This window comes from Myotis myotis, unplaced genomic scaffold (assembly GCF_014108235.1).
Source record: "Myotis myotis isolate mMyoMyo1 unplaced genomic scaffold, mMyoMyo1.p scaffold_m19_p_4, whole genome shotgun sequence".
Classification (NCBI taxonomy): Eukaryota; Metazoa; Chordata; class Mammalia; order Chiroptera; family Vespertilionidae; genus Myotis; species Myotis myotis.
The window spans coordinates 129,652,126-129,670,037 of record NW_023416346.1 but is presented as its reverse complement, the minus strand read 5'-3'; the positions used below and the strand labels follow the sequence as shown (position 1 = coordinate 129,670,037).

Here is a 17,912-nt window from a genome sequence, read left to right as displayed (position 1 = left end):
TACGGACTTCTGATTGAACTGACAAAATTTCTGGAATGTATGTCACGTGTGGAAATTAACACCCTGTTAATTTTAAAATGCTTTTAACCAAGATTTGCTTATAATTAAATTAACAGGTTGGTTTTTTGTTATTAATTCACTGTTATTTTAGGCAATTTTAGTGAATAGAACATATGTGGGGAAACCACTGTAGTAATTTCACTGACATCAATAAATATTGCATATCTACAATTGTAGTCTACATATTTAAATCAGGGAGCAATCAGCACATGATCACACTGCATTGCACGCCATAATTGATTCCGTGGTTGCCTGGCCTCACTTTCTGCAGCAGTTTTAACCCCTATTAGCTGATGTCCGCAGTGCACTGAGCCACACGCCAACCTGTGCGTTTGTTTACTAGCGGTGACTGGTGAATGCATGCATCTACTAGCCCAGGGATGGCGGACCTATGACACGCGTGGCAGAGGTGACACGCGAACTCATTTTTTTGGTTGATTTTTCTTTGTTAAATGGCATTTCAATATATAAAATAAATATCAAAATATAAGTCTTTGTTTTACTGTTGCAAATATCAAAAAATTTCTATACGTGACACGGCACCAGAGTTAAGTTAGGGTTTTTCAAAATGCTGACACGCCGAGCTCAAAAGGTTCGCCATCACTGTACCTAGACCTATTCAGTATAAACTTAAAATCACAGTAATACATATAGAAAACTTTTTTTTGAAATTTAACTTTTTATACACACTTAATGTTAATTACACAAACGTGTCTACTTAAGTAAAAACAGGTAAACTAACTCATTTGTCAATTTTTAACATATGCATTCGGAAAACCTACTTTATTATATAATGGGCTTTTGGCTTTAATGGACACTCCCTCCCCCAAATTAGTTCGTTATATGGAGGTTTTGCTATAGGTGACAATTGGATGCTTACTTTTTTGAAAATTAGACTTTGAGAATATTAATAAGTATGATTAAGAAAACATGTAAAAATAGGCACTGCCAGTACCATATTATTTCTACTCATAATTAATTTTCTTTCATTATTATCTAGAATAAATTTCCCAAATACCAAATTTCTCACCCACAAAAATTTCTTTCTATTCCAAAGGATGCATACAGAAACAACAGTAGTGAAAGGAATGAGTATTCTTTCCTCCTTGTCTAGAATAACTTCAAATAGCTTATATGTGTCTATCTGCAAGTTCGCTACAATCACATCAGTAATAGCTTCATTTTAAAAGCCTATATCTCAACTAAATCTCTAATCTTTTGAAATAAAAATGGAATCTGCTTGTAAATTTCTTGAATGACACATCTATCTATCATTTGAAATTACTGAACATTATAGAATGTACTTTTACGTTAGGATGAACAGCATTTTGTAAATTCAAGCCACACTAATATTGCATTAGGAGCAAGACGATTGCTCTGAAATGACTACAGGCCATAATGGAAACCAGACACTAGTGCTTTAAGAAGTAACAAAACTAGGTACAATTGAATGAAATAATCATCCAAACCATAAAGCATTTGTAATATTTCCCCATAAAACACAGGTAATTTTTTTTTCTACTGAAGAGAAGTAATTCTTTCTTATTGTCCTAAACATCAAATGCCAACACATCATAAAAATAAAATATAGCACCAGGATCACTCCATTTTGTTCATCCATTTATTCCTATAATACATATTCACTTTCTTCACAATAATGAAAGCATTATGCTTGTTCACTATTATTTACAATTTTGTTTAATCAACAAGGCTCTAATTATTCCCTGGAGAGATTATTGCCAAAAGCGAATCCATCTAAGCAGAGGGTCAGAAAGATCTGGGTTCTGGCCCTAGGCTGTTTGGCTCAGTGGACAGAGCGTTGGCCTGCAGACTGAAGGGTCCTGGGTTCGATTCTGGTCAAGGGAGCCTGGGTTGCAGGCTCAATCCCCAGTAGGGGGCGTGCAGGAGGCAGCCAATCAATGACTCTCTCACATCATTGATATTTCTATCTCTCTCTCCCTCCCCTTCCTCTCTGAAGTCAATAAAAATATACTTTAAGAAAAGATCTGGGTTCTGCAACTTGCCCTGCTGTCACTGCTGCCTAAACACTCTTACTTACTCCCAACACACTGCAACTGTGGTCAATTTCACAGAAATATATCTGACAACCAACATGCATTTAATATATGCCTGGAGTGTTCTGAATTGTGTTCCCCCAAAAGATATGCCCAAGGCATATTCCCTGTTATCTGTGACTATGACCTTAGTAGAGGCCCGGTGCATGGGTTCGTGCACTGGTGGGGTCCCTTGGCCTGGCCTGCACCCTCTCCAATCCGGGACTCCTCGGAGGATGTCAGACTGCCAGTTTCAGCCCAGTCCCTGTAGGCCAGGCTGAGGGACTCCACCAGTGCACGAATCCGTGCACCGGGCTGGTTTCGGCCCAATCCCCACAGGCCAGGCTGAGGGACCCCCCTTGCCTCTGAGATTCATCAGTCTGTTCCATGTTTCCATGCCTGTGCGTTGAGAGTCTGCCCCCTGGTGGTCAGTGTGCGTCATAGCTACCGGTTGAACGGTCGCTTAGGCTTTTATATATATAGATTTGGAAACAGGGTCTTGGCAAATGTAATCAAGTTAAAATGAGTTCATACTGGAGTAGGGTGGTCCTTAATCCAGTGACTGGTGTCCTTGTCAAAAGGATATTTAGACACAGACACAGAGACACACAAGGTGAAGGCCATTTGATGAAAGAAGTAGAGATTAGACTGCTGCAGCCACAAGAACATTAGGAGGTGGGAAGAGGCAGGAAGGGCCCTCCCCTAGGGCCCTCTGAGGGAGCTGGCACAGCCACGCCAACTCCTTGCTTTTAGACTTCTGGCCTCCAGCCTGCCTGTTTTTTTACGCCATCCAAGTTTGTGGTAATTTGTTACAGCAGCCAATACAATGCCTTTTAAATAGTGCTTTTTCTTGGCTGTTCTTCGTAAGGTTGATTAAAATCTACAATATTAGGAACGCTAAGTAAAATAAAGCTGGATCAGGGAATGCTGTGATAGGAGTGGGGGGCAGGACAAAGCAGTTAGTTGATGGGGGAAGAGCGTATCTGAGGTTCTAGCTCAGCTGTGGGCAAACTACGGCCCGTTTGAAATGAATAAAACCAAAAAAAAAAAAAAGACCGTACCCTTTTATATAATGATGTTTACTTTGAATTTATATTAGTTCACACAAACACTCCATCCATGCTTTTGTTCCGGCCCTCCGGTCCAGTTTAAGAACCCATTGTGGCCCTCGAGTCAAAAAGTTTGCCCACCCCTGTTCTAGCTCCTTCCAATTTCATCCATCTTATATATTTAGCTCCTGCAAAAAGAAATCCAATTTGCAGAAGATTCCAGTTGTAAAAACATAAAGGTTGAGGGTATAAAAATCGTGGCCTAGCAGTTTTCATATGGTGCACACTACACAGAGCTACTCACCTCAACATGTTGACAGGTTTGAATGAGTTTGGCCAAAAGGGTCTCCAGTTCCGTGTTCCTCTTAATAAGGCTGGTGAGGTTACTCTCTAAGTTTTGCTGTTCAAAAAAGAGAGGAAGAATATTATTCTGCATACTTTTAATATTTTACTGTACAACACTCCTACTAGGGAAAACTGATACATTTTTTCAGAAACCTCAATGAGATCTATGCAGTTTCAAGTATTTATAGATTCAAACTGGATTGTGAAAAGGTGTGTTTAAAAGAACCCTTAAAAGATGGTCAAATTTCATTCTTTTGGTTCCTGTGTCTTGCATTAACTGAGGCATAATTAACTGAATGATTAGGTTACTTCTAGGTCAGTGGTTCTCAACCTTCCTAATGCCGTGACCCTTTCATACAGTTCTTCATGTTGTGGTGACCCCCAACCATAAAATTATTTTCGTTGCTACTTCATCACTGTCATGTTTCTACTGTTATGAATCGTCATGTAAATATCTGATCTGCAGGATGTATTTAGGCGACCCCTGTGAAAGGGTCGTTCGACCCCCCCCCCCAAAGGGGTCGCGACCCACAGGTTGAGAACCACTGTTCTAGGTTGTGAACTAGGGAGAAAGGAGAGCATTGAATTTCTATTCCTTTATCTGAATCAGAAATGGCAATAATATAAAGAGTATATCCCCACATCAAATCAACTACTATTGGATTGAACCCACAACCTTTTTGGTGTATGGGACAATGCTCCAACCAACCGAGCCACACCAGCCGGACAAGGTATGCTTATTAATCTGGTGTTCATCCTATGAACACTTTTTAAAAATTTTAATGACCACATCTTTCATTTCCAGTAGGTTCTTTATCACATCTTCTTGTTGAATTACCTTCTGTTCATGTTCCCAGGAAGCAAGTCCCTCCATAAGTTCAAGAGAACATGTTTAAACATACTTATTCTTAAGCTCTTTTGAGAAGAGGCAATTCCTATTTGCCTGTGTGTGCATACATTTGCCATGAATCTGATTTTATCTTGTGTCTTGCAATTTTTGTCTGACCGCTCATCTGATGGGAATTTTGTTCCCTGTGTTATGGTTTGGGGATTGACACAGCCCAACCACGTGAGATGCCCGCTCTGTTGTTAGGGCTTGAGGTTGTTTTCCCAGAGGGGGCACTCCCACAAGACACAGATGTGCCACAGAGTCACAGATGCCAGTTTGACTCAGGGTCTCACCTTCCTCCCATGAGAATTCTGTCTGGCTCTACCAGAGAGGGTGGGAGGTAGCCTTTGAGCCTAGAGTGGCCTCCAGGAGGACAGGGTGGCACCTGCCATGTGCAGGATACACTGCCCCATGTTCCCCTCAGGTCCTTGCTGCCCCAGCTCATCTCTACTTCTTTTGAGCAGCCCAGCTCCAGCCTCCCTTCACCACTTTGCATTTCCTTTCCCTCCTGATTTTTGGAGACTTTCCACTTATGTTTAAGCGTGGTTATTCTTCTTTAAAATCCATTTAAAGTATTTTATCTATAATTCTCATGTGTTCAGAATCCAGCGGCAGGTTTTGTGTATATTTTACCTGGACAGGAAGACCAATACAAAATCTTCAATTTTGGCTTTGAAACACTCAAAGTGTCTCAAATATAAATATTTTAAGGGAGGAAAAAATGACCGTTTCTCAGTTAAAGGATGAGATACAACAAAAAACTGGAGAATGAATTGAAGACACAGTGATTTAGGTGCAACTTAATGATTTCATATTTGCATTAAAAAAAACTGGCTTTCAAAGCTCTTACTAATAACAACAACAAAAGCCAAAGTTTTCCCTCTGTTTGGATTAAATGAATTGCAACCCCTAGTCACTTTATGGTCAGAGACTAGAGCATAACTTTGAGGCAATCCATTACTCAATGTCCTTTATTTAAATATGACTACTTTATGGTATATTTTGTCAACTCCTTTTGGTATGTCAATCTTAAGGAATCATTTTACTTTTCTTTTTGGCTGACCCTTCAGAGGAGGAAATTTCTAGGGAAACACATCATCTAACTGTTTACAGTTCAATTGTCACAGGTATGACTTTTCTAAAGCTAGGCAGCAAGAGAGCCAAATAACTATAGACTAACACATTTCGGTTTTACAAACATCTGCTTGCTTCCCCCTCCCTTGATTACGTATACATCATGTATAAAATCTGTTTTTAATCAACTAATATATAGACGAAAGCCTGTGGTTTAAACATATTGACCTATCTAGATCCTTGGGGGTTATTCAAATTCAAATAGTACAAGTGTTACTGAAGTCCGCAAAGAGTTACCGAGTCAGTTAGAAGTATAATAAAGGGAAATGAAGCTGGGAGGGAGACTGTTTCCAAGAAATACCAAAGGGACTGACAACACTTTTGAAGAGAGCCTGGGTAATGGGAAGGTAACAAAATCCAGTCCTCAATGAACCATGCATCCATAAGCTTCCACTATAGGGACTTCTGTGGAGTTTTCTAGAATTTAGCTGTATCACCAACATCCTGTGTGGTGGTCAGCAGGTCCTATAACCTCTTGATTGTGACTGTGCTTTGGCAAAAGAGAGATAATACATTTTGGCATGAGAGCCTCCGGACTAAGTGGATATAAGTATTTCCCTATGGATATCTAAGGAGTTCTACAGAGTACCCCCACCAATAGTTTGAGTCTCCTGTTCTCACCTTGAGAACATCGCTATATTTACATCTCCTTCTGGAGCTGAGCTTTGTAAAAATCCAAGGAGTCAGGCCTGAGTGACCACCCAGGTGGAGTGAGGAGACTGGAGTTACCATCCCAGCTGAATTATCCTGGACAAATGACCCTTGGGCTGAGTTTTCCCATCCATAATGTATGAGTAATGATAAACCTACCTATCTGTGCTATTGTTAAGATCAGAGAAAAGAAATACATACACACCAGGGGACTATACAAATGTTTGTTAAAATCATGGGTTTCAACATGGATAAAACATTCAGTTTGGTGTCAGTAGCAGCTATAGGGCCCAACCTGATGCCTTAGGCCAGTGATGGCGAACCTTTTGAGCTCGGCGTGTCAGCATTTTGAAAAACCCTAACTTAACTCTGGTGCCGTGCCACATAGAGAAATGTTTTAATATTTGCAACCATAGTAAAACAAAGACATAGTTTTGATATTTATTTTATATATTTAAATGACATTTAACAAAGAAAAATCAACCAAAAAAATGAGTTCGCATGTCACCTCTGACACGTGTGTCATAGGTTCGCCATCACTGCCATAGGCAGTCACTGATCTCAAGCTGGCTGGTGGCTCTTGGCAGCAAACAACTGTTCCTTTCAGCTGTAGGCCTTTATCTGGCCCCAGGCAGGGCAGGCAGGGATGCTGGAGAGAGAACAAGGGGAGGGCTGATGCCCCTAGGACCAGCCCTCAACCAGCAACTACTGGCAGTTGGTGGGTGAACATCTGAGGTTCCTCACCTGCCAGAAGGGACTCCTTTGAGTCCTGTTCTGTCAAATCTTCCAGAGAGTTCCACTGGGAGGAGCCCAGGTGCCCACAGCAACAACCTGTTCATGACCATGCCTTCTTCCCTCCCCTTCTCCCTGACAGATGCTGCCCAGGTCACCTCCCAATTTGAATTCTGAGTCAGGGTCTCCTTCTCAGAGAACTCAACTAAAACCTTGTCGACAGACAACCCAATCCATTACTATAAAGCAGTGGTTCTCAACCTGTGGGTCGCGACCCCTTTGGGGGTCGAATGACCCTTTCATAGGGGTCGCCTAAGACCACCAGAAAACACATATATAATTACATATTGCTTTTGTGATGAATCACTATGCTTTCATTATGTTCAATTTATAACTATGAAATTGGGGTCACCACAACATGAGGAACTGTATGAAAGGGTCGCGGCATTAGGAAGGTTGAGAACCACTGTTTTAAAGTATTACTTCTTATGAGAAGTAATAGCCAAATTAATAGAAGATTCTATTGCTTTTGAAAGTCATTTGCAAATACAACAGACTGTTTTCTCTCCCCACCTTCCCTCTTTCTACCTTTTTCTATAGACTCTAAACAGAATGGTCACTAGAACTATGATGTGAGCTATAAATGCAAGTCACATTTTCAATTTTCTAATAGTCATGTTAAAAATGTAAAAAGGAACAGGTAAAATTAATTTTAATAATATATTTTACCCAACTCAGTATCCAAAATATTATTTCAACGTGTCATCAATATTTAAAAACTGATGAGCTTTTTACATTCCTTTTTCTTTCTTTCTTTTTACCAAGTCTTGTGTGTTTTCCTCATATAACACACGTCAGTTCCATCAGCCACATCTCAAACACTCAACTGTTGCCTGCAGCTAATGGCTACATCCCTGAACAACATAGCATTAGAGTGTAGAACGGGCTCAGCAAATTTTCTCTGTAAAGGGCCAGGTAGTAAACATTTCAGGCTTTGTTGGCCATTTGCTCACTATCACAACTACTGGACCTACTGTTTTAGTAAGAAAGCAGCCAGAGGCAATATGTAAATGATGGGCAGGGCTGCGTTCTGATACAACTTTATTTACAGAAACAGGTGATGAGTGAGATTTGGCTCCTGGGCTAAGCTCCTTCCTGGGCACATGCTCTTCCTCTGGAATTCATCTGCACAGCAGAGAATAATCCTACTACCAAGGAGAGGGCATAACAAAACCATAGTATGTATTCAGTACCTGCTGTATCCTATCACTGCTTAGTCCAGTGGTTCTCAACCTTCTGGCCCTTTAAATACAGTTCCTCATGTTGTGACCCAACCAGAAAATTATTTTCGTTGCTACTTCATAACTGTCATGTTGCTACTGTTATGAATTGTCATGTAAATATCTGATATGCAGGATGGTCTTAGGGGACCCCTGTGAAAGGGTCGTTCGACAGCCAAAGGGGTCGCGACCCACAGGTTGAGAACCGCTGGCTTAGTCCCTTCCCATTATAAATCCTCAAATATTCATTGTTGGAACAGCTAGCACGGGGAGCTGAATCTTCATTGGACAACCCTCCTGAAATCAAATGTAGTAAATCAACTAACTACAGGCAGTCCTTGGGTTACGTCGTACGTCGTTGCGTGGATATGTCGCCATCTCCCATTTATAGTATTTATTAAAAAAAAAGTTCCATCATTTCGACGTACGTACATATGTGTTTTATGTTTTCTATTATTTATTTACCAAAAGTAAAGGTCAGGAATTGTTCTTTCTTTTCAATTTTGCTTACTGTTTCCCTTCATTACTGCTGTGTCTGTGCTCCATGTGAGTGACGTAGGTGCTTACGTAGGTGGGTTCCGACTTATGCGAAAATCATTATGCTAAGTGAAATAAGCCAGTCAATGAAGGAAAAATACCACATGATCTCACTCATTCATGGATAATAGAGACCATTATAAACTTTTGAACAATAATAGATACAGAGGCAGAGCTGCCTCAAACAGATTGTCAAACTGCAGCGGGAAGGCCGGGGAGGGTTGGGGGGCAGGAGGGAGGGGGGTAAGAGATCAACCAAAGGACTTGTATGCATGCATATAAGCATAACCAATCGACATAAGACACTGGGGGATAGGGGAGGCTAGGGGACTGTCTAGGGCGGGGGGGAAAAATGGACACATATGTAATACCCTTTGTATTACTTTAAGCAATAAAAAAAAAAAGAAAATCGCATTACGTCACGCGGTAGGAACGGATCTCCGACGTAACCCGAGTACGTACTGTAGTTAGTTCATCTAACAAGCATTATAGATTGTTACAGTAGCGCCTTCTACCCCTGAGGGCGTTCCTCATTGGCAGCACTGAGTCTAAACCCACGAAGAGGGGCTTGACAGCTAGAAGCGTTCTAAATGCTATGTAACTCCATCAGACCACAAGATTTCTGGGAAGGCCGACATTATACTGTTGAACAGATTTTTATAAACAGGGGTTTATATAAACAGCCAAGCAATGGTCATTGATCCAAACTCTACCCACAACCAAAGTCACATTGCTTCTGGCCTTAATTTACTACTTCGGTGTTCCCCCCACAGTAGTCTTACTCTGCGAAGGAAAAGGAAAGGATGTGCTAAGGATATTTGTTGAGCTGGATAAGGCTTGTGTAAGTGTGTAGCTATTTGATGGAATTCAACATGCCCTTCCCACCACCATCATTAAAGAAGGGGAATATAAGTAATTCCAGATCATCCTTCTAAACACAACGATGCAGATTTGATTTCTTACTATTGAGCAAAAGTCTGGGTAAAAGTCGAAGTTGTGAAAGACAAAGTTGTAAAACACGTGTTTCTGAAGAATGAGGCTCTCCAGTCTACTTTATGCAGAAAGGATGATTCATTTGTCCTATAATGTTTGTTCTTAATGCCTACACTTCTAATGCATTTTCATACTCAACCTCCTTTCAGGTCGGTCTGAGTTGATAATTTAACAATCCGTGGAGGACCAGTCTCAATACGAGCCTTTAGGCATGGATGTGGACACCAGCCGAGAATGGTAAATCGAACTTAACAGATGAGCTTTGTACTTCTACATACACTGATACCCAATCAAACAGTAAGGTAAGCAGACGAAAATACCCCTAATTTTAGCCTTTGGGGACCTGTACCTAAGAGTCGGGTTGCAGGGAATTAATGACTTGTCACTGAGCACCACTATTAAAATGTATGCCTGAAACAGGAGATTTCAGTAATTCCTTTCGGGTTTGTCCAGGCCTGAAAGAATGTTTGCCCTTATTCCGAAGTCAATGCTTCAGAATGTCTTTAAAGTATAATATTAAGCCTGGATACCTTTCAAGGCAAACACAGATCTGGCTTGTTTCATTCCATCATATTCACAGCGACATTCAGGAACTGCGTTTGTAGCCCCGACACCCAACACCACCGCTCCAGCACCATCAGGATATGAACACATTGAGTGCCACAAGCCATAGATTTCCTTCGAAGAAACTTGAATCACAGCCCTTAATATGAAAACACACCCGTATTAACACATGCCACCTGCATAAAAGCATAAATTCTTTATATGTAACTAAATTCTTAAGATGTTTTAATTACATTGCGGGAGTTTAAGGCTATCTTCAGGTTCAACTCCTGACAGACCACAAATACGTTTGATTTATGTCGGTTTTATTTCTTAATGCCTCTTTTCATTGGTTATGATACTTAACGTTTCCAAACGCCCCAGCAAGATAGGTCGCCCAGGGAACTTCAAAACATAATAAAAACCCAATCTACATACAAATTTAAGTGTAGTGTTCCAGGGACTACAATTTAAAGCCATTTTGATATGTGACAGCGTATTTACCTTGTCAGGTTTTATTGGATATTTCTATATTAACTCCACAGACCCTGCTCCATAGGTTTATAAGTTCTGTCGCCAGGGGTTTAGTGTTTATCATTCTAACTGGTAGTCAATAATACACAGAGAATAATTTTCAAATACCATTGATGGTCTAGAAGAGCTTTCACAACTTAAAGGAGATAAATAAAATCTTAGTAATGTTCATTCACTTCTAATTTCAGCAGCTCCAATGACAACTATTAGCTTGCAGGTGTGAGAGATGTGAATGGCCTTTTCTGTTCACTCCCCATCGCCAGCCTATTTCTGCTTATAAGAGAGTGAGCAACTGGCCAATAAACACATTTGTTAGTTTGGAGAATCGATACTGAGTAAAGGCAGCTGAGCTCCTAAGAACCTTTGAAAATATCTAGCTTAAAAATAATGATCTCCACTACAAAGTTTATGCCTGTAGATCAGCGGTTCTCAACCTGTGGGTCGCGACCTCTTTGGGGGTCGATCGACCCTTTCACAGGGGTCGCCTAAGACCATCCTGCAGATCAGATATTTACATGACGATTCCTAACAGTAGCAACATGACAGTTGTGAAGTAGCAACGAAAATCATTTTCTGGTTGGGTCACAACATGAGGAACTGTATTTAAAGGGCCAGAAGGTTGAGAACCACTGCTGTAGATGAACGTTTCTAAGAAAATGACTCTATCCGTGGAATATACAGGAAGCATTTCCTGAGATTAGAGTGCAGGTGGAAGAGCCGTGAAGGCCCAATCTGGCAGCTCTCCTGCTGCCTTTCTCAGCTCATTTGCCCCTGTTCGGGTTCTTGAATCCTTCTCAGCACAGCCCTCTGGGCTGCGGCAGTATGTTCACGGGTCTGACTCAAGAGACATGACCAATTTGTCTAGAGTTAGATGGCAAAAGGATTATAAAAATATCGGAAAACAGACTAATAGAAATTTATTTTTTCTCAAATAAAAGATTTCAGGACCTGACCGGTTTGGCTCAGTGGATAGAGCGTTGGCCTGCGGAGTGAGGGGTCCCTGGTTCAATTCCAGTCAAGGGCATGTACCTTGGTTGTGGGCACATCCCCAGTGGGGAGTGTGCAGGAGGCAGCTGATCAATGTTTCTCTCCCATCGATGTTTCTGACTCTCTATCCCTCTCCCTTCCTCTCTGTAAAAAAAAACCAATAAAATATATTAAAAAAAAAAAAGATTTCAGGTTGGGGAAAATTTTAATTTCCTAAACCAGGGGCCTGGCAAACTACAGCCCGCAGGCCAAATCCTGCCCACCTGCCTGTTTTTGTCTGGCTAACCAGCTAAGAATGTTGGGGTTTTTTTTTTACATTTTTATATGATTTTTTAAAATCAAAAGGATAAAATTTTGTGACACATGTAAGGTATCTGAAATGCAAATGTCTGTGTCCATAAAGCTTTATGGGAACACAGACATGCCCATGTGCTTATGGGCTGTCTGCTGCAGCTTCTGAGCTGCAATGACTAGAGTTGAGTACCGGTCCTTTCCATAAAAGTGATGTCACCATGAGAAAATAATAAGGTCCTTTAAAAATAACCCAAACACTTTTTCTTAATTAGTACAGAATATTTTCTTTGTTGGTCCAAACCCTTTAAACTTTTTAATATAACTCAATTCACTTAATATTTTCAACCCATGCTATGAGAGTTTGGCAATATGCCTCAAATTTCAATCATTCAGGTACTCAGAATTCGAAAGAATATCCTTTTTATCTCTTTTTCCTGGCTATCACAATAATTTTTAACTTGTCAAAGAAAAAAAATAGCATTGATTGTGGGAAAAATATAAAGTCTGAATAGATTCCTCTGTCAACATTTGTTCAGGAAAGCAGAATAAGAAAGGATCTTTTTAAAAAAATATTTTTATTGATTTCAGAGAGGAAAGGAGAGGGAGAGAGAGATAGAAACATCAATGATGAGAGAGGAATCATTGATCGGCTGCCTCCTGCACACCCCCCACCGGGGATTGAGCTCACAACCCAGGCATGTGCCCTTGACCGGAATTGAACCCAGGACCCTTCAGTCCGCAGGCCAACGCTCTATCCACTGAGCCAAACCAGCTAGGGCAAGAAAAGATCTTAAGTTGGATGACGGTGGCTATAGCAAGAATATAGCCAAGAGTGAGTAAAGAAGGCACAGCGCAAGGATTAGTTAGTTCTTTCCCTTCTGCAAGTAAGTATAAAGTGTTGGGTTTCTTAGTGCACACCAAATGTGGAATTACTCATTGATTGCTGTTTCCATCAATTTTATTTTCCTTTGTTCTTAATTATAAAATACACCTCAAAGGGGGGCTTAGAACACTAGATAATTAATGTCTATAAAATCCCCTGATATTGATGGACGTCATACACGCTGTTTGTATATGTCACTTCAAGCTTTACTTCCTCCCTCACTCAGAGATTGAATAATTTTGATCGTATCCCCTTTCCTCTGTCTTAAGTAGATGATGACATTGCCAGATACTCATTAAAGAACATGTCCTGGCCTTTCTACTTAGAGTTTTAATTGATACCATCAAACATTTTTACCAGATTTGAATGTCTCATGGTGGATGCTTAGTCTTCAATGAATGGAAATACATTTTTGTTTTTAAGATACTGTGGGAAGACCAAATTATTTTCTAAGTCAGTACTTTAACACTGCAGATACTTCATGTTGGGTGAAGTGAATATACTGAATACATTTCAAACTAATATAGTTGAGTCTTTGATCTAACAATTTTGCATAGGTAACTATGATTTGCTTTGTTTCTAGAGCAATATTCATTTCCTCAAATTTTTAGGTTTTAGAAGAATATAACATTTTTGTACCAGCTGGTAAAATGATTATTGAAATTCAACACATTTTCAGCTTTGCTCTTGAATTTGTGGCATTCCCAGGAAAGATTCTTATTGCTCAGAAAGTTCCTATCCCCATCTGGGTGGTGCAAAAAGTATTAAAGTCACGGAAGGTTACACTCTTTGACTCAAAAAATAGATTAAAATTCTATTCCATCCAAAGTGGGGCTGGTCTGTTAAGAATTTGCAAAATCAATGCTATGTCAGAAAATTCCTGTTTGGGACTGCCTAGAGCAGCGGTCGGTAAACTGCGGCTCGCGAGCCACATGCGGCTCTTTGGCCCCTTGAGTGTGGCTCTTCCACAAAACACCACATGCAGGCGCGCACATAGAGTGCGATTGAAACTTCGTGGCCCATGCGCAGAAGTCGGTATTTTGTGGAAGAGCCACACTCAGGGGGCCAAAGAGCCGCATGTGGCTCGCGAGCCACAGTTTGACAACCACTGGCCTAGAGAACCAAAGATGAATATGAAGGCATGCCATCATATTTCACCCTGAGTAACCATCAAAGACAGAATCTTCTTTGGGTTTTAGATGTTTGAATCTCAGATTCCTTGAATTCATTGCATCCTTTGTCTCTGACTTAACCAGCTTTATTCAGCCTTTTCCTTCTCATTTAGTAGCACTGACACTGCCTTTGTCCAATCAAGGTCATTTGGATTAAGTTGAAATGAAAGAAACATGAAGTTATGGAAAGAAGGAAGCAAATGATGACCACCCAGGCGAGTGGTTCCCACACAGGACTGCACACTGCAGGCCCCCACCCAGAGACCAAGTCCAGGCCGGGCCATCTGGTCGACCCGCACTCTCTCTCTCTCTCTCTCTGGGTGATGAGGCCCCCACCCAGAGACCAAGTCCGGGCCGGGCCATCTGGTCGACCCCGCTCTCTCTCTCTGGATGGTGAGGCCCCCACCGGGAGACCAAGTCCGGGCCGGGACATCTGGTCGACCCCCTCCACACCCACTTCTCCGCCAGAGTCAGAATTACTTAGACTGGGGTGAGGTTCATGGATTGGGATCTTTAAAATTCCTCAGGAGATTCTAATGTGCAGCCAAGTACAAAAACTACTGCTCAAAAATAGAGGAATCAGGTTGCTAAGTCATTGGATCTGTGATACAGCGAACAAACATTAGTAATTTATTCAATTTACTGGTGTTACACTTTAAGGTTTCTACAGAATAAAAGGAATACGTTTGTAACGTAGTGTGTGTACATAATAAGGACAGGAATAAAATTATATGTAGAAGTAGCTAGAAGTGTGAATGTTTATGAATTTATGACAGGAAATCTCAGGAACTTTACAAGAGTGCTTAGCAAGGAATACTGATTATTAGTGTTAAGCAACTCAGAGGGTTCGTGGGGTTGTTTTTGAAAATATAGGGGAATGCTTTGTTATATCATTCAAGTATTCCCAATGTCTAAAAAGAACTCCTGAATGGTCCTCCCCATTTATCCTCTGCAATAGTATTAGTTAGTCCCATACAAATTTGGTTTATTGATTTTAACAATAGTTATTCCCCAGAAATATAAAAGATGTTTATAATTCAACAAGATTTTTTTTACACAGTAAATCAAAGATTTAGGGAAAAAATTTAAGAACGCTAATGACAAAAGAATAGATTCGCTGCTTACACAGATTCTTTTAAAAGTCAACTCAGGGAGCTCCAGTGGCACAATCGGTTAGCGCGCGGTACTTATAAAAGTCAACTCAGGCAACACAACTACCCGAAAAGTAGAAACTCCCCTGTACTCTAAACGGTAAAATGCAAAGATGTGCAATGATAGAAACCACAGTGATAACATCTCATTCCTTCCGTCTTTGTCCATAGCATTGTTTCTGTGATGGATGGCCACCTGTCTGCTAGCAAAAATAAAAATAAAAATCGGGAGAGTTCATTATCTAATTTGCGGCGCTGTACCAAAAACTATTAAGTAATTTCCGAGGTGGTTTGTGTATGTATGATTAAAGACAAATTAAGGGGCAATGTATTTCGGAAATGAACTAATTCTCATTTCCCTGGAATACATTTCGGTTTACACGTACCATGTTTTGCAAAAGAGGAAGTCGAAGAATAAATGTGGCTTAGAAAAAAAATTTCAGCCATTTGGTTTTAACCCAGTGAGAGAAAACTATCCAATATTCAGAGACTGGGAGGAGACCTGCCAGTTTTTTTTTTAAAATATATTTTATTGATCTTAGAGAGGAAGGGAGAGGGAGAGAGAGAAACATCAATGAGAGAGAGTCATTGATCAGCTGCCTCCTGCATGCCCCCTACTGGGGATCAAGCCCGCAGCCCAGGCATGCACCCTTATCCCAGGGCCGGAATCGACCCTGGGACCCTTCAGTCTGCAGGCCAACGCTCTACCCATTGAGCCAAACCAGCTAGGGCCAGACCTGCCAGTTGGAACAATTATGAATTATAACGTCTCCTCCTGTCCTGCCGTAGCGTCTAGAGTGGAGACCAGTTCTCAAAATGTAGCGTGGCCAGCAGCAGCCACCGCCTGCAGAGCTGGTGGGAAAGGCAAATTCTTGGGCCCCACCCCAGACATGCTGAATCAGAAACTGTAGAGGTGGGGCCCAGCAGCCTGTAATTTAGTCAGTCCTCCAGGCAATCCTCCTGAGTGCTCAAGTTTGAGAACCACTTCTTGGAATGTTGTAACATTCTCCAGCGGGGGGTGGGGAGGGGGGAGATGACAATTTTTAAAGGGAGGAGAAGCTGGGGAGGCTGGGAAGTGAGCCCCGTCGTGCTCTTTGCATCTTCCCTTTCTCATGGACACCTTTGGTCCAATGACTCAGTCCCTGTCACCAGGCCCTATTAGGGGGCCTCTCCCTGGTTCCTTCGGTCTCTGCTGAGGAACAGGAAGCGTAATGGAAGAGAGAGCTGGCCAAGACACAGCGGGGAACAGGCAGCCCTGGAGAACGGGGGAGGTGGGAGGATGTGACCAAATGTCTCGGCCGAGGGGAGGTTTGGGAATAGATGTGCACCGCACCGCAGCCAACCATGCTTTTTACCTCATTATCATTGGCAATTCTGAATTGCTTTTTCTAATAAAAGCACAGATAGAACTCAGATGTTCAGAATGTTCTAGAAAAAAAGTCTTCGTGAGGTTGCCCTAGTGTATTCTCAATTATTTATAAATGCAGTTTTTTTTTCAAAAAATGTAAGTGGTGTTGAAAGGGGGAGAGGGCAGCCAGCCAGCAGAGGACCCACACTCATCTGTTTATGATGAAAAAGTAATGCCCCCCCCCCCCCCTCGTTGGAGTCAGTGCACCTCTTCAAGATTTGGCCTGACACAAAATGTATCAAGCTGAAAGCAAAACTGTTAAACATGACTCTCAGGACTTTTTAGTGTGACTTTTGTCATTTGATTTTCAAATGGTTGTGACCTGGGTTGACCACTGTGATAGGACCCTCCAGAGAGGCAGAACGCTAACATATGACCTCAGAGACAGCTCAGCAATTAAACGGTGACGGGAAATGCTGTAGTGGCCTTGCATTAACCACTGTCTTTCTCCAATGTGTTACTTTTATTTGAATGAACTATCACTTATATAGCTAATAAATACATTTTCGAATCAAACACATTTACTATAATTAAAGGCAGACTTCAGCACCGAGTAATTTTGAGTATAAGTGAGTTATTCACCAGAACATGTTCTTTCCATTTCCAAGCAATTATGACAAAATAGTGACTTCATAGATACATATTCCCTCAGCAAACATGAATTCTTTTACAGCTTCAACTTTCTCCTCTGTCCTGATAATATTCGGATTTCCATCTCAGATCTCAACTCTGACCTAAACTGTGTCTCTCATTCCCACCTCTACACCCACTTTCAGCTCTGACGCTTCCCTTTTATTCTAAACTCAACTTTCTTTAAGCTGCGTTGTCTGCCCCTATGATATTTCTTCCACTTTCTAGTCTTTCCAAAGGGTATTAACACTGTCCAGGTTAGAGCCACAACACAATCTTGGACTCTGACCTCTTTCCCATGGTTCTACCTTAATCACCCTCTAAGGTTGTTTGGTTGTTCATTAAAAGGCCCGTTGGCTTCTGCCTTCCTTTTCCCTTTCCTCCCTAGATTATCACTCTAGCCCAGTGGTCGGCAAGCTCATTCGTCAACAGGGCCAAATATCAACAGCACAACGAAATTTCTTTCGAGAGCCACATTTTTTAAACTGAAACTATACAGGTAGGTACATGGTGATTAACTTCATTAGGGGACTCCTAAACTGGCCTTTGCTAAAAACGTCCTCAATCTGATGGAGGGACGTTCGCT

At 41.3% G+C, this 17,912-nt stretch overlaps 1 protein-coding gene across 1 annotated transcript in view; it reads right to left on the bottom strand.

The window, feature by feature from the left end:
- Positions 1 to 17,912, bottom strand: part of MID1 (midline 1) — a 163,018-nt gene that overhangs the window by 66,559 nt on the left and 78,547 nt on the right. The window contains exon 3 of the mRNA XM_036305008.1: positions 3,468 to 3,563. Within this exon, the coding sequence (XP_036160901.1) occupies positions 3,468 to 3,563 (96 nt within the window). The remainder of the gene's footprint in view (positions 1 to 3,467; positions 3,564 to 17,912) is intronic.